A 21,634-nucleotide genomic window follows, 5' to 3' on the forward strand; every position below is an offset into this window, starting at 1 on the left:
TTGGCTGAGAAGGCCCGGGTCACAGTCTTTGCTCGAATTCATTGCAAATATATATATATATATATATATATATATATATATATATATATATATATATATATATATATATATATATATATATATATATATATATATATATATATATATATATATATATATATATATATATATTGCTTTGTTCACTGGTGTGCAGTCATGTTGGAACAGGAAGGGGCCATCCCCAAATTGTTCCCACAAAACTGAGAGCATGAAAGTGTCCAAAATGTCTTGGTATGCCGAAGCATTACAAGTTCCTTTCACTGGAACTAGGTGATTCATCATTCCAGTCCATCAGTGGCAGTTTGCTTTACACCACTGCATCCAACACTCTGCATTGCGCTTGGTGGTCTAAGACTTGGATGCAGCTGCTCAGCTGTGGAAACCCATTCAATGAAACTTTCTGTGTGCTGTTCTTGAGATAATCTAAAGGCCACATGAAGTTTGGAGGTCTGTAGTGAGTGACTGCAGAAATTTGGTGACCTCTGCACACTATGCCCCTCAGTATCCACTGACCCCACTCTGTCATTTCATGTGGCCAACCACTGAGAGACACTGTCATACCCAATCGCTGTGGAATATTTAGTAGTAAGGAAATTTAACAACTGGACTTGTTGCACGGTAATTCACTGAGAGCGATCTTTTCTTTCTCAAGTGTTTGTAGGAGCAGTCTGCATGCCTAGGTGCTTGGTTTATACACCTGTGGCCATAGAAGTGACTGGAACACCTGAATTCAGTGATTAACATGGATGAGTGAATACGTTTGGCAATATACTGTAGGTTCATTTAAAGATTGCATGACCCTTTTCCTGCACTTCTACCACAGAGAGATTTCACCTCTAAATGTTTTAAATTATTTCATTAAAAGCCCAGAGATAAAAAGGATTGAATATAACAGATTATTGGGAAACACTTAACTAAACTAAACTACCCAACTGTGCATAAAGTGGCTGCAGTTTATTCACTTGAACCAACAATAGCGTTCAGCATTCACATTACATTTTCTGCAGGAAATGCTTTTTCTAGTGACTTTGTGAATTTCTTCACAAATAAAATTTTAACCATTAGAGAAAAAATTATTCATAACCATTTCAACCACATGTCTTCTTGTTTGGCTGCTTTCAGCACTGCTGGTATTTATTTAAACTCTCTCTCCAATTGATCTTTCTGAGTTAACTTCAATAGTTACTTCCTCCAAACCATCAACATGTCAACTGGCTTTTAAGGTGGCATTAATTAAAGCATTATTTAAAAAGTCATCACTTGACCCAGCTGTGTTAGCTAATTATAGGCCAATCTTCAACCTTCCTTTTCTCTCACAAATCCTTGAAACTGATCAACAGCAGAGGAATGGTTTGTTTGAAGAGTTTCAGTCAGCTTTCAGAAATCAACAGAGTACAGAAGCAGCATTAGTGAAGGTTACAAATGATCTTCTTGTGGCCTCTGACAGTGAGGAAACAGCACTGCCCCTCGAAGAAGCAGCTGCAGCAAATAATGCAGCCATTGCACCCAAACAGGAAATGTAACACTAATCACAGGACACAGAAAGAACAAGACAAGGTAAATTTTTTTTTTTGCCCAATTGTTTTATTAATGTTTGAATTTAAAATCGTATACACCTACACGTATACTGTTTCGTGGTCCAATTCAATTTTATTTATTTAGCCCCAAATCACATCAAGAATTATGTGTTATTGATGTGATTATTATTGTTTTGACTGTTGGTTGGTTTTCTGTGTAATTGTTGTAGGGTCTTTACCCTGCAACAGTTACACAGACACACAGATGCAGCGTATCTACTCAAACAAATGAAGGTAACCTTATACAAGCAACATTAAGTAACAGATTCAAACAGAAAACAAAAAGGAATGAATTAAACCATAAACAGAAACACAACATGAAAAATAGAAACTATAAATCTGTATATAGTACTTATAGAAAACATTTCATTCTTTATTTTCAGTGATATATATTTGAATATGATTAGAATATACAATATTGATTAGAATTAGGTGCAGTCAATAAATTCTAAATATCACCATCACCACAGTTTGCTAGCGGACGCCGCCATTAGCACTACGATCATTTGATAATGAAGGGAAACCCCATCCTGTACCGAAGCAGCAGCACTTTTTCCTGTAACCACCATTAAACATTTACTGGGAAACAGCTGGAGGTCCTTCATCAACCACCTGATCAGCAACATGAAGAAAAGAGAACTTTGTAGCTCCTCCATCCACCACTGTTTGTTGTGGCGACCTCTAAAGGGAGCAGCCGAAAGAAGAAAAAGAAGAAGTAAAAGATAATGAAGTGTATGAACAAATTAAATCAACACACACATTATTTTTAAGCGAAACATGTCTGCGAGGAGCCGTAATTTTAATTTTTACGGGATTTTTTTTCTTGAGTAAAAAAACGTAAAAATTAAAATTAAAAAAAATTTTTTTTCTTGAGGGAAAAATTAAAAAAAGCGGTGAAACTTTAACCCACAATGCAGCGCGGGCGCTCGATAAGCAAAGATGGCGGCGTTTACTTTACGGATGCTGTTATGAACTTTTGTACTTCGTTCCTTGGTGCAGATCAGAGGCTGTGCAGTGCAGTGCAGGTCCGGATTAATTTCTACCCATTTCTCTTGATGTTGACAGCTGACTGTGGTTTAGGGCCATAGCGCTGCTGCTCTCTGCGTGTTTCGGTGCGTCAGGCCGCTTCCTGTCCCGTTTCTCGGTTAACTGTCAGTGACAGCTACTCGGAAGTAATTCTCCAGCTCGGCCATGAAGGAGGCTCTGTCCCTGGTTCAGAGGCTGAACGCACATCCGGACTCCCGGTGCTGGTTCGTTAGCTGGAGCCCGAACGGGGCGCTGCTGGCCTCATGTGGGGGCGACAAAGCCATCCGGATATGGGGGCGAGAAGGTGAGCTATCCACTAACGGAATCACAGCTGCTCGCAGTCACGGTTACACAACAAAAATGGCATTATTGCACCCTTACTTGGCTTTTGTTTCTCAGGTGACTCTTGGATTTGTAAGAGCGTGCTCCAGGATGGACACCAGCGCACCGTGAGGAAAGTGGCCTGGTCTCCCTGTGGGAATTATCTGGCCTCTGCCAGCTTTGATGCAACCACTTGCATCTGGAAAAAGAAGAACGATGACTTTGAGGTCAGATGAGATGTTTCCTGTTCAGTCTGTTATTTGGCATCTTTTTAGAAATGCTGCATCTTTGCAGACTTATTTATTTTGTTGTCTTCTAGAGTTTGACTGTGCTGGAAGGACACGAAAACGAGGTCAAATGCGTGGCGTGGGCCCCTTCAGGGAATCTTCTAGCCACATGCAGCCGAGATAAGAGCGTCTGGGTTTGGGAAGGTTTGTGTCGCAACCTCAGAAGCAAAAATTGCATTGATTGATCTGTACTGCTGCCTGTTTCTAAACCTGTCCTTCTTTCCTTGTGTTTCGCAGTGGATGAAGAAGACGAGTACGAATGTGTTACAGTTGTGAACTCACACACGCAAGATGTCAAACATGTTGTGTGGCACCCGACCCAGGAAGTAGGTCTCATTTGGCTCTGTCCACCTAAATGTTTTTCTCCATCTGCTGTTGCAGCACTACTTAAGCTGCACTCACCATGTCTTTGTACAGCTCCTGGCTTCAGCCAGCTACGACAACAACATTTGTCTTTACAAAGAAGAGGATGATGACTGGGAGTGCCGGGCCACCTTGCAGGGACACACGTCCACAGTGTGGAGTTTGTGTTTTGATGCGACTGGACAGAGGCTGGCCTCGTGCAGCGATGACCGTACCGTGAGGATCTGGAAAGAGTATCCAGCTGAAAGTGGACAGGGTGAGTCCATTTGTGTTAAGCATAATTATTTATGTCATAAATTACAATGGTCAAGTGGCTCCATAGTGTAGTGGTTTACACTTTAGCCTAACAAGTCAAAAATCCCCAGTGTGATCCCTGGAGGAAGTGCAGATCTCTCTGGGGTTGTGTCAGGAAGGGCATCCACATTTAAAAACTCTGCCAAATCAAACAATGTAGCTACCCACTGTGGGGGCCCCTTGTGAATAACAGAGCAGCCAAAAGTAGATTGTAATAAAAAATATTGACAATAATACATATTTTTTTCTGTTCTGTTAAAAGATTTGTCATGGAAGTGCATCTGCACTCTGTCTGGGTACCATGGACGAACGGTGTATGATGTTTCTTGGTAAGACTCTTTTTCATGTAATGTATGCTGACCTGTTTGTACTTTTGTTTCAGTGGGTCATTAAGAATATCTTGTGATGATTTTTTTTTTTTTTTTGGAGGGGGGTGCTATAACAGTTACAAAACTTGTTACTTTTATATAATAATGATGGAATATGGTTGAGGACTATGTGGCGCTCTGTGTGCGGGAATTATGTGAAAGCAAGGTGGATTTTAATGTACCACCAGAAATATAGTGGAGGAAATAATTATTTGATCCCCTGCTGATTGCTCACTTGCAAAGAAATGAAGTCTCTAATTTGTATGGTAGTTTCATTTTAATAGAGAGAGAGAGAGAGACATATCAACCAAAAATAGTGAAATAAGTATTTGATCCCCTACAATCCAGAATTCTGGTTCCCACAGATCGGTTGTGTGTCCATGTGGCACACATTTTTACAGTCAATCAATTACAGATACTTTCCACCACCATGGCCAAGATCAGAGAGCTGTCAAAAGACCTCAGGAACTGTAGGCCTGCAAAAGGCTGGAATGGACTACAAGACTGTCAGCAAGAAGCTTGGTGAGAAGGTGACAACTGTTAGTGCAGTTATTCAGAAATGGAAGAAATATAAAATCGCCCTCAGTCTGGAGTTCCATGCAGGAGCAAAATCTTGCAGCACTTTTTCCTTTTTTCCTCTGGATTTTTGGATGATACTGTCACTTTCCCCCACTAACCCCATGTCTTTGGACTGTGGGAGGTAACCAGAGTGCCAGCAGACACAGGGAGAACATGCAAACGCCACACAGAAAGGTCCCGGCCAAGGTGGACTCTACCCTAGGACCTTCTTGCTGTGAAGAAACAGTGCTAACCACCACACCACTGTGCTACCAGCACGGTTAATTGGTGATTCTAAATTGCTGATAGATGTGAGTGTGAATGGTTGTCTGTCTTTCTGTGTTAGCCCTGTGACAGGCTGCTGACCTGTTAGGGCGAGAGTCAGGGTACAACCCAAACAGTTGGGATAAGCTCCAGCCCTGAAAAGGATAAGTGGAAGAAAATGGATGGATTATCTCTTTCCATTAAAATAGAACTACAATAAAAATTAGACTGTCCATTTCTTTGTGAGCAAACTTAAGAAATTCAGCAGGGGATCAAATAATTATTTCCCCCAATGTACTAAAGCAGTGAGGTCTCCAGATGTGCACACATCGTTAGATCTCACAACCTAAATGTTTATCCAGGTGTCGGCTGACTGGTGCTTTGGCAACCGCCTGTGGTGACGATGCAGTGCGAGTTTTCAAGGATGATGAGACGACCAATCCGGATGAGCCGGTGTTTTCGCTGGCTGCTCAGGTGAACAAAGCTCACAGCCAAGATGTTAACTGTGTGTCATGGCACCCAAAGGAGGCGGGACTCCTGGCTTCATGCAGCGATAACGGAGAGATCGCCATTTGGAGGTTCCAAGAAGACAAATGAATATAACTGGTGCGCCTAGTTTAGATTTACACTGGGAACTTTTGAGGGTTTTCTGTTCACCGCAGGTCATTATTTTCTAGCTAATCTGACAGCCTGTCAGGATTCTGCTTGACATCAGCTCTCATGTTTCCATGCTGAGATTACCGCTTATGTGCTTTTTGAATAGCAGTGCCACTGAGAATAGAAGTAACGTGTTTAACGATTAAACAGATTGAAAAATGTCTCTTCTCCTTTTTATTGCAAAACAATTTTTGACATCACATCATAGTAAAACGCTTCAACCAGTCCAAGGATTAAATTTCATAATAAAACAATCGGAATCCAAAATATAAACGGACAGTTTTCGGTTGTGTTTAAACACCCCCTCTGGTTTGACTGCAGATTTCAAGCACACCTGTTTCACAAGTTGTTCTTTAATCCACAATAGTAGATTAACAATAGTACCAAGTGTTATACTTCTTCCTCTGAACACCCAGACTGGGGCTTGGGTAGCCATGTATCTGTACTACATGTGGGCTTATATTAATGGCAAACCGATCCTGTACACTATATTCCTGGACTGACACACATCATTCAGGGGACTTAACTGAGAAATAACAGAATATGATAAAACTAATTATTTTCACAAGAGCACAGATGATAATGACAGACTCACAGTCAAAGTAAAGAAATGTGAATCAGGTTAGATATCTACAGCAAAAAAAAAAAAAAAAAATTACTGATCCCGATCTATCGGAGAAATGCCAGAGAACGCAGTAATCACGTCACTGATTAGTCTGAATCACTGTCTCCATCACTATCAGCCTCCTTCACATCCACACTGAACTTGTACTCCTGGTCACAGCCCATGTATGCGTCGCTCATGAAGTACAGGGTGTAGTTGTGGATGCCCATCGCTGGGGCAACAAAGTCCAGTTTGACCTGCAGTGGAGGGACATGAACTTAGTGAGGCACCTGGTGGTTTAAAGAACATTTCTGGTTATAATAGATGACTCACTGACCTTTGCTTTCTGCTGAAGAGTCAGCCGTTTGATAGAGATGAGGCTGTTAGACTTGGGGTCTCCGATCACCACCCACCAGCCCTCCTCACGTTTCTATAATGGTGAAAAATATTTCCACAAGACTCAGTTATTAGATAAAAAATTTAAGAAGCTATATACACACTATGGAGACACTTGAAAAGAACTTACCTGGGGGAAAAGAGGTGCAATGACAGGACCGGTTACCTCCTCCTCTCTCTCCAGCTGAACCTGAACCAGAACTGGACTGCCACTGTGAATAAATATGGAAAGAGATCAATTTTCAATCCACCTGTGAAATTTTAAAATGCACCCCCACCCCACCCCCTGGAACCACAGCAAACAGTGCTGCTGACAGACCGCACACACATACCTCTTGACACTGTCCTTGTCCGCCACTTCGTATGACAGCTCAATGTTGGGGTAGCGGTTACAGAAGCGAGCCACATCGGCCATCTGGGCATCCGAGAGCTGCAGCAGTGCAGTTCTGTCTTCATCCTCCATTTCCATTATGTCAAAGATACTCTCCACTCCCTTATGAAAACAGCAAAGGAAGCACGGTCACTTTCAATCTGCATGAGATTAGTGTACAATTTAGTGCTAGTCAACACTATGTCATTTTACCTTATCGGTGCAGCGCTTGATGTGTTCTGAAGTGAAGAATGGCAGCTGTTTGAGGTACGAATCCTTGGACCACATGGCCTGAGTCACCATCTGAGCCAACTCCATAGCAGCCAGCGCAGGACTCAGCCAGCCGTTACTGGACAGCACATCGACGCAAGCCTGAATCAGTCGGATAGCCTAAAAAAACAAAACAAAACAAAAAAAAAACACATTTATTAAATATACATGAATAAAATCCAAAAACAGAACTATTAGGCTTAAAAAAAAAAAAAAAAAAAAAATCTGAACCTTGCTGAGGATCTCCTCCGTGTCTGACTGGAGCTCAGCACTCAGCTGCATCCTGGAGAGATGTGCTTGCAACAGCAGGTTAGTCTTCACGTGGGGGTCATTGAACTTGGGGTTATTCAGCTTGTGGGGCACTTTCTGTGCAAGCTGAAATTCACAAAGTACATAAAAATGTGTTAGTTCATCTTGCTGTCTTCTTGCAGACATGTTAACGCTGCTCTCTGAGTCTTGTTAGTTTGTTTACCTGTCGGAGCAGTGCATCCTCGTGGTGTCTAATGGGAATGTTTTTATACTCAGCAGCATTGGAGATGATCTCAATTAAGCCACGAATCTTTGTCTTGGCATTCAGGGACATGCTGAACAGCTCTGTACAACACAAGAGCAAAGCAGCACAGTTAGGTGTGAATTAAACACATACATGAAGGATCTACCACACAAACATTAAAAACAGGGAAGTGTTGGCACAAACCGATGGTGGTGTAGTTGATGTAATAGTAGGCAGCAATCATGCCCAAATTGAGCGGTGCCACATCCATCTCATCCTCGATGCTGATGCATTTGGACTGCTCCAGGTCGTGTAAAGTGTTCTCCACCAGCTCGGACAGGTGGTCGGACAGGTGGCGATGTGACATGCCTGACAGGACGACAGAAGCAACACCACATAAATGCTCAACATCTGCAAATTGCTCCCAGCATCCAGAGTACAGTCTGTTCTCCTCTTTAAAGGATGGCACTCACCTTGCAGGTTGTAGTAGTTGGGGTTCTGGGTCATACGGCGGTAGAGGAATGTCCATGTCAGGTAGTCCACGGCGTCCTGCTTGTTCTCGATTGTTTTGGTGACGATCTCGGCATTGAAGTGGTCGTGGAGACAGTGATCCAAGTGAGACTCCACCGGCAGTGGCTCGTACAGGAATTTCTTGAAGAAATCCTATCAAGAAAAAACAAACAAAAACAGTTTGTTTTGTTGACTGTTGTACAGTCTCTGTTTTCAACAAGACAGGAGCAACAGATGTATTTTTACCTTCTTAGAGCCCTGACACATGATTACACAGCGCCCCTCATCATCCAGCATGGGTCTGTTTGCCTTGCCCACCATCTGGAGGACGTCATATATGGGATAGTCCACATATCTGATAGAAGAAAACATGAAATATCACCAGCAGAGTACATATTAAGTACTTTAAAAAACAAACAAACAAACAAAAAAAACCACAATATAAACAGTGGATGCCTTACGCATGAATTTTGCCATTGTAGTACTGGGTGTCCATGACAATGACGAGGTGTGCTGAGATGCTGATGCCCCAGCACAGTGAACGAGAGGACACCACAACCTGAACGGCACCTGCCAAAGGAGAACGCCACAAGAGAGGGGAAAAAAAAATAATTTTTTTTTCTGTTTTAAACCACCTACCTATCAAGCACAAAGTGCAACAGAAGTGAGTCATACCTGAGTTGAAGAGCTGTTCCACTATTTTGCGTTCAGTTGCAGAGAGGCCCTCATGCAAGTATCCCACGCCGTTGGCCAGAGTCTCTTTCAGAGTCGAATCGTTTATTTTCTCCAGGAATGGAGCCAGGTCTTTCTCACTGCAATGCAAGAACCTGCAGAGACAGACATTTACTCTTTGACCACAGTGTGAAGATGCAACACTAGCATCATTTCCATGTATCAGTTTGTTCCTTAATCTACAGGATGTGAATCTTGCTGTGGTGACTGACCTCTGAGGAACCACATCAGCAGCACAGAAAGTGAGGATGTCGATGGCTGTGAGGCGAGTCTGCCTGCGGGATGGGACGAAGACCACGGCTGGCTTGGAGGGAGAGTGCTTCATGATGGCGTGATAAACTGGCTTTGCCATGGACAGCAGACGAGTCTGAGTGTGACTCACATTGAAACCCTTGTGAAACAAGAAAAGGTTGACAGCAAATCAGAAACCTGACAGGAAGTCATGCTTTCTTGGCTGTCAGCACTATTTTTATTGACTTGAACTGCTGTTTACAGACCTGGATGTGGAGCTCCAGAGGTACGGGTCTGACATTGGGGTGGAAGTTGAATGTGGCTGTGGTGCTGCAACCCAGCCAGTGGGCCACATCTTTGGCGTTGGACAAAGATGAGCTGAGAGCCACGATACGGATGGGACGCTCAATCTGAGAGGAGATGTATCTCATCCTGGAGCAGATGACCTCCAACACAGGCTAATTAAAAGAAACAAAGGCTCTTAATACACTGCAGCATTACATGAAAAAAACTGCTGAAAAGCAGGTGCAAGTAGAACTGTGTTCTTACTCCATTTTCTCCTCCGATAAGGTGCGTCTCATCCACAATGAAAAGGCTGACGTTCTGGACGTTCTTCCTCTGCTTCCAGCGACGAGACAGGATGTCCCATTTATCAGGGGTACTGATAATGATGTCACCTTTTCCCAGGAGCTTCAGATCTGTGCTCGTCTCTCCTGTCAGCAGCACCACCTTCTTGTTCAGGATGTCCTGGAACTTCTGGTGCCAGTCAATAAACACCTGAGAGACGAGGATAACGATGCTCATGACGGGTATACAGAAATGTTTAGATCTGATTCAATTACAGTGGAAGGAAAACAATGCTAGTTTTGATAAGGACACTCCTAACTTCCATTTAATTCAGACCTGCTCAGCCAGTGCTTCCATTGGGGTGATGTAGACACAGCGACCTTCTGCATTGTGCAGCAGCATTCTCAGAATGGCAAACTCAGCACAGATGGTCTTTCCACTGCCCGTGGGAGCGCCCACAAACACGTTATCATCACTGTTGTAAACGGCATTGAAGACTGTGGGAATTAAAGTAAAACAACTGAGTGAAGAAAATTTTGAGAAAGCCTGAGAAATGTTAACTAAAAGAGGAAAATTCCACAAGGAAGGCACCTTTTAAATGATGATGGAAATGTATTAAGGAGTGCAGTATGTAGCCCGTACCTTGTGTCTGAATAGGGTTGAAGAAAGGGAACTTGTTCTGGTAGAGAGCCTCAAAGGCGGAGTTCCTGAGGGCAGTGACAGGCAGAGGCTGCAGGTCCAGCAGCTCAGTGGGTGGGGGGTACTTCTCCGGTAGGATAAGGTGACGGAAGGATACTGGGAGCTGAGTCTCACAGGCTGGAGGAAAACAAACAAACATAAAACACAACAGTTACTTAAAATGCTTACATGATTATATGTATCTGTAACACATGTTAATCAAAATACTTACAGAGCCAGCGGTCTGAGACCACACGAATGAAGTACTGTGGTGGAAGAGGCTCAAACACTGGGACAAAGAAAGTCACAAGGTGCTCGTCCTGGGCGTACTTGGCTTTGAGGAGGAAGTATTCGTGGTGGAGGATGACCTCACTGTCCACGTCCTCAACCAGGATCCAGAAAGCCTCAGATGATCCATGAATCTAAAGAGGAAAACGAAAGTATGTCAGGAGTACAAGAAAAAGACAGTTCAGTGTCTTCTCTAGGCTGATTTTTTTTTTCTGGGAGTAGGGCTGAAGTCAACAAACTGGGACCAAAACCCTGATTACCCCCTAAGACAATGATAGGGGGAATAACTGTCTGATTAGCAGCACATTAAGGATCTAACTACTGACCTTGTCATCCCACTGGAAATCAGGTGTGACGGTGAGCTCTACTTTGAGTGTGGAGCGAGTGATGGGCTGCACATGGACAGCCAAGTCCAGTTTGGGGAACTGGTGGACATACTTGTGAATGGTCTTCCCCATCTTTGGCATTCGGATCAGTTCACCTAGAAATCAAATGTGCAACAGGTTTTGAATTACTCTTTAGGCTAAGGAGGAAATTCAGAGACCATAAGGCAGAAGAAGGAAACTCACCAATCTCATTGTGGTTGAGGTCGTAGAGTCGCTCAAATGGGAAGTTTTTCTTCTCGATCTTCTTGATCACTTCCTCTGGTAGCTTCTTGAACTGACGCAGAGGAGACATTGACTGCCACCTGTGCAGAATACAGATTATCAGTTGCCTGCTGCCTCAACCAAGCAACGCCAGTGTTAATCCAAGAGTGAAGCAAGGACTTACATTCGCTTGTCAATCATCTTGCAGAGATTCAAGGTCTTGTCTGTGAGCTGAGCCCAGCCTCTGTTTAGTACAATCTCAAATATGGCTCGCATTAACCGCCCAGCACTCTGCAGGAATAAAAATGATACAATAAACTATAACTTATGTTACAGTTTTCCATTTACAGAAAACCAAAATTGACTGCATACAAGGAAATTTCTATGAATTACATCAAGTTAGGGGCTTTTCCTTCAAGGTAAAATGAAACAACTATTTAAAAAAAAAAAAAAGATGTAAGAAAACATCCAAAAGTAAATCAATAGTGCAAGTACACCTTTCTGTACCTGTGTAACATACACCATGTCGGCCATGAGAGCAAAGCCTTCAAGTTTCAGTTGAGAGATGTATGCCTGAAGCAGCACGTTGATCTGAAATGAGAACACAGAAAGTGCAGGAAGTATTATTTACAAATCATTCCAAAAGACAAGTAATATTTCCCTTAAAAAGAAATAAAATAAAATTAAAAAAAGACACGTTGTGCCTTTAACTGGAAACTGAAATAAACACCATCACTAGTTGTGTTTACCTTCGCACTGGGTTCCTCAATGCTTTCTTTCACAGGGATAGGAACTCTTTCCAGTAACTTCTGAAGCTCCAGTTTCTCCTCCTAAAAGATAAAGCTGTATTTTACTTTCCAATTATTTATTTAAGATTATATTTAAACCATCCTGGCTGTGTGGGGTCAGCATACCTCTCTCACTGTGATGTTCCTGAACTCGGAGGAAAGTGAAAACACTCGGAAGAGTTCGATCTCACTGAGGGTGGGTTTCAGCAGCTGGTTGTAGGTTTGAATTGAGTCATGGGTAATGTAGAAGTGACTGGCAATGCGACCCAGGTCTGTAACCTTTAAGTGAAAAGGCAAAAAAAAAGAAAGAAAAAAAAGTTAAGCTTTTAATCAGTACATCGACTCTCCATCAATTTAAAGAATACGACAGTCAGCTGAGACGTGGATACCTGAAAGGTGCCGGTCCTCTTGTCATATTTGACGAGGCTGTTCTTGTCCAGGACGCTGGCTGCTGTGTGCACCAAGTCCATCCTACGCCTCTCCAGCAGGGGGTCTGAACTCCGGTCATCATGAGAAACACCATACAGGGTAGGGTTGCGAAGCATGCGCACATACAGGTAGGTGTAGCCAAGCCAGTTCACAGCATCCTGATGATAAATTAAAGAAATTCAATTAAAATTTAACAGGAATGGGAAATTCGATCCTTCTACCTTTAATAACAGCATGTACATTTGGGTCACTAACCTTTACAGTCTGCACATTTCCCAGTACTATCTCTGCATTGAGCATGTCAGACAGCTTGCCCACCATCTGACTCTCAATGGGCAGCTGCTGGTTTAGCAGGGACAGATAATACTGCAGCTCTCCGTGAGATGTGATCAGAATTCCCTCTCCTTTAGTGTCATACTGAGGACGGCCAGCTCGACCAAGCATCTGCAATCAAACACATTTTTGATAAATAGTGAGGCTACAAACTCAAGCAGACAATGTAGTTTAGTAACAATCAGGGACTGACTGACCTGTAAAATATCCAGAGCCCCCAGTTCAGTCCATCTGCCTTTCTCTGGGCTGTACACTTGGGTTCCTTTGATGATGACAGTATGTGCCGGCAGATTGACACCCCAAGCCAAAGTAGCTGTAGACACCAGAACCTGGATGTGTCGATCAGCGAACAAATCCTCCACCAGCGTACGGTCTACTCTGGTCATACCAGCGTGGTGAATTGCAAAGCCGTAAGGGAGCAAATCCTTCAGCTCCAGGTTCTGCATACGGAAGTTAAATTTAGTACTCGGCTCAAGGATTTAACACAGTTTTTAAAAAATGTTTCAGGTTAATGACTTTAGCTCACCTTGCACTGCTCCGCCTCAGTTCTTAACACTTCAGTAGATGCAGAACCCTCTCTGAGGAAAAGACCCAGAGTGTCCTTCTCTAGGCACATGTCCCTTATGGCCCTGGCGGTCTTTCCTGTCTCCTTCCTGGAATGGACGAACACTAGCACCTGTTGGGGGAAAAAGTAATGCTTTCAGATTTGGTAACACACGGTTGTAGATGTTTTAGAGCAATAACACTGATGTTACAAGTTACATTCTAAAGTGGCTGGCCTACTGTGGGAGCCACAGAGGAGGGTGACAGAGGGCAGAAACCTGCAGGGTCATCTATGGAAGCCTGGACATTTACTTCCTCTAGATATTTTTTTTGAACAATGACTCTTTCCTTCATCTTAAACTGAAACCAAGAATGGGAGTTGAGGATTTCTTCCAGAAAAGGATCATATGACAGGGGCAGGGCCAGTGAGGTAAGTACACATTGTGAGTGAGATGAGCCTATAAGGAGGGTGTCTGTGTCCCTGTTTTCAAAACTCTCACTTTGTGCTTAACAAGCAAATAAATAAATAAAGGAAAAAAATAAAGAAATTTACAATTAAAATTGGGTCAGTAGCATTTACAAAATTTGCAGTTTTGAGTAACACTACAAGGTAAAACATATTTGAGCACACACAACCTAGATCATTTTGAAGGTGTAGGTCACTGAATTATGCCACTTTGGAAAAACAAGTTAAACGGGACTCGCCTGGTTCTTTCCAGCATGCTCCATTATCTTTTCATAGACAATCTCATTCATGATCTGGAAACGCTTGATGGCCTTCTTCTCTGTGATTCCAACATAAGTCTGCTCCAGGGGCACGGGACGGAAACTAGAAAAACAGTACGTGATCGCACAAGATTATTCAAAAATAGCAAACAAGAACAGACAAACAGCTGTTTATGGAAATCATGATTTAAAAAAAACAAAAAACCCCACAATTATTCTTGTTAGTTTTTGGTCAAATAACACACCTGTTGTCAAAGTAGAAGAGCCCTTTGGCAGGATCGACACGCAGACAGGTAGCCACATCTTCATAATTTGGCAGTGTGGCGCTGAGGCCGAGCAGACGCACATCCTCCTGGGTCAGCTCCACATTGCGGATGGTCCTCGCCACCAGAGATTCCAGCACAGGTCCACGGTCATCGTGCAGCAGATGGATTTCATCCTGAACACAACAGTTAATTAGTCGTTATTACAAGTCAAGTCAATTAGCACATTTGCTCTTTTTAATGACAAAACACATTCTCAACACTTACTATGATAATGAGGCGCACTAGCTGGGTGTAGGTACGCTCTCCACCTTTACGAGTGATGATGTCCCATTTCTCCGGGGTGCAGACAATGATTTGAGTAGCGTTGATCTCCTCTTTACAGAGCTGGTGGTCTCCAGTCAGCTCGGACACTGTGATGCCATAACTTGCCAAACGCTGGGAAAAGAAGGAAAAAACCTTTTACTTACAGATTTGTGCTCCCTCAGGATTGTAAAGTATGTAAACAAAGCTGTGCAGGAGAGACGAGACTCACCTTACTAAAACTTCCCACCATCTCCTGTACTAGTGAGCGCATGGGTGCTATGTAGATGATTTTGAAATCATCCAAATTAATTGTTCCATCCAGGTTTATGTGCTTTCCAATTTCTCTCAGCATTGCCATCAGGGCAACGTTGGTCTTACCAGCTCCCTGTGTGCACAACAAACAAGCTCATAAAGACAAAATGCACTTGGGGAAAACTGTCGGAAACGCTTTTGGCTTTAACAAAGTTTGCTCACCGTTGGTGCACACACTAGCAGGTTCTCATCTGTCTCCATGGTGGTCTTGAACAGCTTGCTCTGAATGCGATTTAAGGTTTTGAAGCCTTCAAATCCAGCCTGGGCGTACTTGGGCAACTTCTCAATGGCAACAAGCACCTGATGACACAACAATAGTGCTGAGTGTAGAACCTGAACACATTTACATGCTGACTATTTTTCCATAATGACACTAAACCAACAAACCTCATCATCAGAAAAGGGTTTAGGTTTGAGGGCAGGTACGTGGACTTCTTCATAGCCTTTGCGCTGTTTGCGAAAAGAGCCGTCTGGCAGCTGGCAACGCTTGTTGGCCATGAAATGGCTCCCCTGAGTGAAAGTCAGGTCATCGAAGTCTAGTAACTGTCGAGGGGCCACTGACTGTTGGACAGAAAGGATGAAGACTTTAGTGCCCACAAATATACAAACGAAAAGAAAACTGACAAGTACTCTTCCTGACAGTCTGATTTGTAGTTATTATATTAACAGTGTTATATACCTCTCCATGATCAATGTCCATTGCTTCCAAGTCGTCGACACGAGACTTTCTCACCCTTTCCCTGCGAGATCGCTCTTCCTGAAGGACACAAAAAAATTAAAACATGATACACTAAACCTCAAGAGTTCACATAATCTCACACACAAGACGTCTTACTCGAATAATATCCTCCTTCTCCGTCTCTTGCAGCTGGTAGAGAATCTTTGACAGCTCCTGATCAGATTCCATTTTTCCTATGATCCGCTCCTTTTCCGCCTCACTCTGAGCACTCGCCAGCATGGTACAATACTGAACTGTGTACCAAGAGGGAAGAGATTGAAATCAGCACCTTCTCAAGGGCATTAGACCTGTAACAGTTTCACTCAACAAGGCAGACTTACTCATGCGACGATGCTGACGCAAGATTTTAATGAAATCAAAGGTGTTGAAGCCCAGCAGCAACACCAGCTGGTTCTCACATTCTCTGTCATCGCTGGCGGTCTGTGAAATAACAGATGAGGGATGGCAATGAGTCTGACAATTATCTGTTCGAAACAAACATAAAAACACGGGGGACATAACAAACATACCTTGAGGATTTCTAAGACCTCATCTGCCTTTTTTTGAGAGACAATGGCATCATCGTAGAATCGGCTGAGCTGACGTTGGAGCCAAAAGGCATCGATGTCTCGAGGATGTAAATCTTTTTTCTTCACTGTCATCACATCGCCCGTTCCACCAAGCTAAGTGAAAGGTAATTTATTAGTCACTGTGCTGTGTAGCTGCAATAATTCACAAAGATGATATTAGAAAATGGACTGAACGCCGTAAATGGAAACTTACATTAGCTGAAAGAGTGGAATCCAAAGCTGCCTCCACCCCTTCACTGTCTTCATCAGAGTGTTCATCTCGTACCTCACCGTACGGGTCTTCATCAACTTCCTATATATCAAGACAAGAAAAGTCAGTGACATCATCTCATCAATCAATGTGCTCAGCTATAAAAGAGCTGCAAACTTCACCTCCTCGTCAGACTCAAACTGAACATTGACACCGTACGTCTCATCAATGTTATCATCTGTGGACAGAAGATATAAGACATAATGAATATTTTTAGGAAAAACCCGATGGGTACTGTACATTTTTTAATTCCATAGTTACTATGAATGTGCTTACCCATATTCTGTAAGTCCTTGTCCCCCCCATAGTCTGTGATCTTTTTGCCCAGATTGACTAACACGTGGTAACGTGTGTCATCAGCAGGTCCAAGGAGCTGCTCTACTTCCCGTCGCCTCTCTTTGTCCCTCATTTTGTCATTCTTGAGTACTGCCAGAACTTCATCAGCTGCTCCACAGAGAATATCACGCGGCTGTAAAAACATGAGATAATGAGTGAAATGTCACACCATGGGGGGGGCTGGAGCCTATCCCAGCTGTCATAGGGCAAGAGGCAGGGTACACCCTGGACAGGTCGCAAAGGATAAGCGGAAGAGAACGGATGGATGTCACACCAGATGTGACAGAAACAGAAGCTGGATATTTAAAGAAAGCAGTTGTTGTGGCGTTCACTGACCTGATCGCCCAAAGCAGCGTGGATGAAGCTCAGTAACACTTCATATGTTTCTCTGGTTTCTTTGGTTTTTGGTTTGTACACAATGCCCACCATCTCATCAATGCCTTCAGACAGAAGGGTGAAGCCCTTCATTTTGTTGATGTCATGTCTGTCCTCATCTCTTTTTCTTCTCCTGTTTAAAGAGGAAACAAGCAAACAAAAAAGATTAACAAATGTAGAGCAGTGTGTGTCCATTTGAGTGGCACACATCTTCCAAAGCGCATCACAGGTTTTTGCTTTTCCCTTTTTTTCTGAGAATCACCTTGATACATCAAACCTGACAGCTGATTCATCAAAATATTTTATTCAAATTATTTTTTCAGTTTTTCAAAATTCATTATTGCCATGTGATAATTTAAATTATTTGTAACACTGGACTTATTTGGTTTCTTTTTTAAACCTACCAGCATGGTGTTTAACAGTCATGCCAGCTGTGTTAGAAAATAATTATTACATTGTTAAATATCCCACAAATTAACATATGATGTAAATGAAAATGGATACAAAGATACATTTAAAGGTAATAAAAGTTAATTATGGTAAACTATGGTGGAAAAAAAAAAACTGAAAACATGTGAATATCCACATACACTCACTGGCCACTTTATTAGTTACACCTTGCTAATACCACGTTGAACCCCCTTTTGCCTTCAGAATCATCTTAATTCTTCATGGCACAGATTCAACAAGCTGCTGGAAACATGCTGCAGATTTGTCAGCTGCACATCCATGATGAGACTCTCCTGTTCTACCACAAAACTGCACTATTGGTTTGAGATCTGGTGACTATGGAGGCTATTTGAGTACAGTGAACTCACTGCCCTCTTTAGGAAGCCAGTTTCAGAGAATAATATGACCTTTGTGACACGTCATTTTGTCCTGCTGAAAGCAGCCATCAGAAGATGGGCACACTGTGGTCATAAAGGGATGTTTAAACATGCTCAGTTGGCACCAAGGAGTCCAAAGTGTACCAGGAAATGATGCGTGATGCTCTTTTGGATACCTTAATTGTAACAAGTGGTTATTTGAGTTAATGTTGCCTTCCTATCACCTTGAAGCAGTCTGGCTTTTCTCCTCTGACTTCTGTAATAAACAAGGCATTATCACCCAGAAAACTGCTGCTCACTGGATATTTGCTCTCTTTCAGAACATTCTCTGTAAACCTTAGAGATGGTTATGTGGGAAAATCCCAGGAGATCAGCAGTTTCTGAAATACTCAGACCACCCAGTCTGGCACCAACAACCACGCCACGTTCAAAGTCACTTAAAACATCTTTCCTCCTCATTCTGATGCTCAGTTTGAACTTCAGCAGGTCATCTTGATCATGTCTACATGAATAAATCCATTGGGTTGCTGCCATGTGACTGGCTGATTACACATCACGCATTAATGAGAAGCTGAACAGGAAAACCTAACAAGTGGCCGGTGAGCGTATGCGGTACAAATTGTTTATTGTTTTAACTCGACACGGACAGTAGATGTAGTTGGCTGCACTGACTTTTCTCGTCTCTCCTCCAGCCTCTGAGGTTTGGTCCTCTGGGCCTTGTCACCCATCTTGGTCCCCTCAAGCTTCCCGACCAAGGACAGCACCTCTCCGGTGGGCTCATCTCTCCGGGTGCGGTCGATCAGAGAACGATCGGCTTGTAGCACCAAGTTTGAGTTCTAACAGTTCAATACAAACACAGCGTGACAACAAGTCAGTACATCAGTGCAGCAGGCTAAGCTGACTGCTAATTAGCAGGAGGGCTGGTTAAACAAGGAAAAATATGAATTAAACACAGTAAACTTAAAGCAAGCTTCCCCGATAACTTAAGAGAATATTAACCACTTGCCTCTGCAAACGTTTTGTTTTCCTCTCACTAAACACACTTACCGCTTTGTACTCGTACTGCAAGCTTCTAGCAGTAACATCCGCCATGGCGCTGGTTTTCCTTCAGGTTTTAGCGCACTTTGTGAAACGGCTCGCTGATTGTAAATATCCAGAGTCAATCTCACTCTGCCTGCTTAAAGAAACGCTGTAAACATCGGTGCTGGGCTTACACTTGTAGCATGAGACAATTTGCGAAATGTCCGAATTTCACAGAAGAAAAATGCGCTTCCCATACGTTACAATAGCGCTGCTAACACGAGCGCACAACAAGCCGCACTTTCCTCTTCCGCTGTCAAAGGTCGGAGCAGTGAGGAAAAGAAGCAGCGACCCCTACAGGTTGGGCTCTTTTCATTTCAATATTTTATTCTTATATAAATGCAGACATGTTTATGTATTATATTGTCTATGATGGTTCCATAATGTAAAATCTGAATGATTTCATAAGAACAACAAAACTCCCCACAAAACTCCTATAGTCTGTCTCTTCAGTACTCACACATGTTGTGACAGCAGCTATATAGTGTTAATACTACTACTAATAATAATGCTGCTACCACTATCACTAGTACTTTATCTGATAGGCAGTAACAGTAGTACTTGTACCATACACCGATCAGGTATAACATTATGACCACCTGCCTAATATTGTGTTGGTCCCATTTTGCTGCCAAAACAGCCCTCACCTGGTTTCCCAGCAGAACATTACCCAAAACATCACACTGCCTGCGCTGGCTTGTCTTCTTCTCACAGTGCATCCTGGTGCCTGGTGTTCCCCAGGTAACCAGCACACATGCATCCAGCCATCTGCATGATATAAAAGAAAATGTGATTCATTAGACCAAGCCACCTTCTTCCATTGATCCATGGTCCAGTTCTGATACTCATGTGCTCATTTTTGGCACTAATGTATTAGAATCAGTGATTTTACTCCATTTTGGGGATCACGGGGGGCGCTATAGAGAATCAAACTCAGTGAATATATTTTTACACACTATATTAACAGTCATGAGAAAGTCACAGAAAAGATATACAGTTTTCTTGTAATAAATGTATTTGTTAAAAAAAAAAAAAGCAATATTTGCTGTTGGGGGGGGGGGGGCATTAGGGTTACAAACAAACGCATCAGTGGTGACAAAAATTTCTCTAAGGGTTGATATTGAATCCCTCGACATTCTGCAATCACTACCAGAAAAATTCTCAGTGTATTTTTCAAGAAATAAATTGCAAAGAATGCAGAAGGTCATTTTTGGTACATTCGTGGGGAGGGGGGTGTGTGTGCCCTCAGAGCGATTCAAACTGAATCAAACAACATTCATAATCAAGGCAGTATAAGTACCATAATCATGGGGCTTTAAAAAAATGCTGAACAGTTTTTTGACAGTAAAGCAAAATATGTGAAAATTCACTTTTTACCCTTTTGGGGGGCCCTGTGGGACACCCAGATATTCAATTAGAATACCAAGCTTAACTTTTCCTCTCTGACCCACTCAATGGTTTTTGTGCAATTTCCAGGCAGTGCAGAGCGCATCACACAGAGCACACAACAACAATGAATGACATTAGTTCTTTGGACCTCGAGTCCAGAGGACTAAAAAAAAATCATTGGCCAAATCTTTTTTTAAACATTGTTATGAGTATAAATCCAAAATTGGTGAATCTCTATTCCTATGTGCTACACTGTATTTCACTTTAATCTCGTTAGCTACTTTTAGCAGCTCCCTTGTTCACAAGGCATCACCACAGTGGTAACTCCACGTATTTGATCTGGTAGATTTTCATGCCAGATGCCCTTCCTGACACAACCCCAAAGGGATTTGTGTCCCCTCCTGGTCTCAAACCAGGGACCTTTCACATGTTCAGTGAACGTGTAAACCACTACACTATGTACACCATACATATAAGAAATTACTCATGTAGAAAATATTTTATGAATCCATAAAGCAACATGTTGTAGTGAGGCAGAACTGTGAAAGCTGAAAATAACATTGATAAATGCATAACATGGCCAAAGAAATATACTTGGATCAACAAATCACAACTCTCTATCCACGGCTACAAAACACAAAGTGGAAAAATCTGTAAACAATACCTTAAAATTGGGTTTTACATCACAGATGCAAACTTAAAAAATAAACAGTAAAAATCAAGCAGTCAAGATCGATGTTTTCTGTTTAGCTGTAATATGTGTGGAGCCAGTTGCCCACACTCGCATTACAACAGGCTTCTAATCATTGTACAGCTTTTTATTCTTATACTTTTTAATCTTTGCCATCACTTTGCCAAATTGAACATGCCGTATTCTTTACTAAAACAA

The 21,634-nt window shown here is 42.5% G+C and overlaps 2 protein-coding genes across 2 annotated transcripts; one reads left to right on the forward strand and one right to left on the reverse strand.

The window, feature by feature from the left end:
• The first annotated feature begins 2,517 nt into the window (after positions 1 to 2,517).
• ciao1 (cytosolic iron-sulfur assembly component 1) lies at positions 2,518 to 5,883 on the forward strand. The gene is made up of 7 exons (XM_030737433.1): positions 2,518 to 2,946; positions 3,042 to 3,190; positions 3,283 to 3,394; positions 3,488 to 3,576; positions 3,668 to 3,869; positions 4,170 to 4,236; positions 5,460 to 5,883. Exons 1-7 carry the CDS (start codon positions 2,808 to 2,810, stop codon positions 5,692 to 5,694), a joined length of 993 nt encoding a protein of 330 aa, XP_030593293.1. The 5' UTR covers positions 2,518 to 2,807; the 3' UTR covers positions 5,695 to 5,883.
• A 1-nt stretch (position 5,884) lies between these two features.
• Positions 5,885 to 19,368, reverse strand: snrnp200 (small nuclear ribonucleoprotein 200 (U5)). Its single transcript, XM_030737432.1, has 44 exons — positions 19,324 to 19,368; positions 18,949 to 19,112; positions 17,411 to 17,582; positions 17,015 to 17,207; positions 16,861 to 16,916; positions 16,682 to 16,780; positions 16,429 to 16,581; positions 16,240 to 16,339; positions 16,016 to 16,152; positions 15,860 to 15,937; positions 15,568 to 15,741; positions 15,343 to 15,480; positions 15,098 to 15,253; positions 14,830 to 15,000; positions 14,545 to 14,738; positions 14,279 to 14,402; positions 13,557 to 13,706; positions 13,228 to 13,470; positions 12,953 to 13,141; positions 12,658 to 12,855; positions 12,395 to 12,547; positions 12,230 to 12,310; positions 11,988 to 12,071; positions 11,665 to 11,771; positions 11,463 to 11,581; positions 11,220 to 11,374; positions 10,838 to 11,027; positions 10,570 to 10,743; positions 10,264 to 10,424; positions 9,910 to 10,137; positions 9,627 to 9,818; positions 9,342 to 9,520; positions 9,073 to 9,224; positions 8,859 to 8,967; positions 8,644 to 8,752; positions 8,361 to 8,550; positions 8,092 to 8,256; positions 7,867 to 7,988; positions 7,626 to 7,769; positions 7,338 to 7,514; positions 7,087 to 7,247; positions 6,885 to 6,966; positions 6,696 to 6,788; positions 5,885 to 6,615 (listed from the first exon to the last, which is right to left on the reverse strand). Exons 1-44 carry the CDS (start codon positions 19,366 to 19,368, stop codon positions 6,466 to 6,468), a joined length of 6,411 nt encoding a protein of 2,136 aa, XP_030593292.1. The 3' UTR covers positions 5,885 to 6,465.
• Positions 19,369 to 21,634: the final 2,266 nt, after the last annotated feature.

Source organism: Archocentrus centrarchus, chromosome 9, assembly GCF_007364275.1.
Source record: "Archocentrus centrarchus isolate MPI-CPG fArcCen1 chromosome 9, fArcCen1, whole genome shotgun sequence".
NCBI lineage: Eukaryota > Metazoa > Chordata > Actinopteri > Cichliformes > Cichlidae > Archocentrus > Archocentrus centrarchus.

Bases quoted from the DNA above. Each gene is read 5' to 3' on its own strand.
- ciao1 (XM_030737433.1), top strand. From the start codon at position 2,808: ATGAAGGAGGCTCTGTCCCTGGTTCAGAGGCTGAACGCACATCCGGAC. The intron at 3,577-3,667 runs GTAGGTCTCATT...GTCTTTGTACAG, and splicing joins TGTGGCACCCGACCCAGGAA to CTCCTGGCTTCAGCCAGCTA. The intron at 4,237-5,459 runs GTAAGACTCTTT...ATGTTTATCCAG, and splicing joins ACGGTGTATGATGTTTCTTG to GTGTCGGCTGACTGGTGCTT.
- snrnp200 (XM_030737432.1), bottom strand. From the start codon at position 19,368: ATGGCGGATGTTACTGCTAGAAGCTTGCAGTACGAGTACAAAGCG. The intron at 12,856-12,952 runs GTTAGTGACCCA...ATTTATCATCAG, and splicing joins GAAATGTGCAGACTGTAAAG to GATGCTGTGAACTGGCTTGG. The intron at 7,248-7,337 runs GTAAAATGACAT...TGTTTTCATAAG, and splicing joins TCAAGCGCTGCACCGATAAG to GGAGTGGAGAGTATCTTTGA.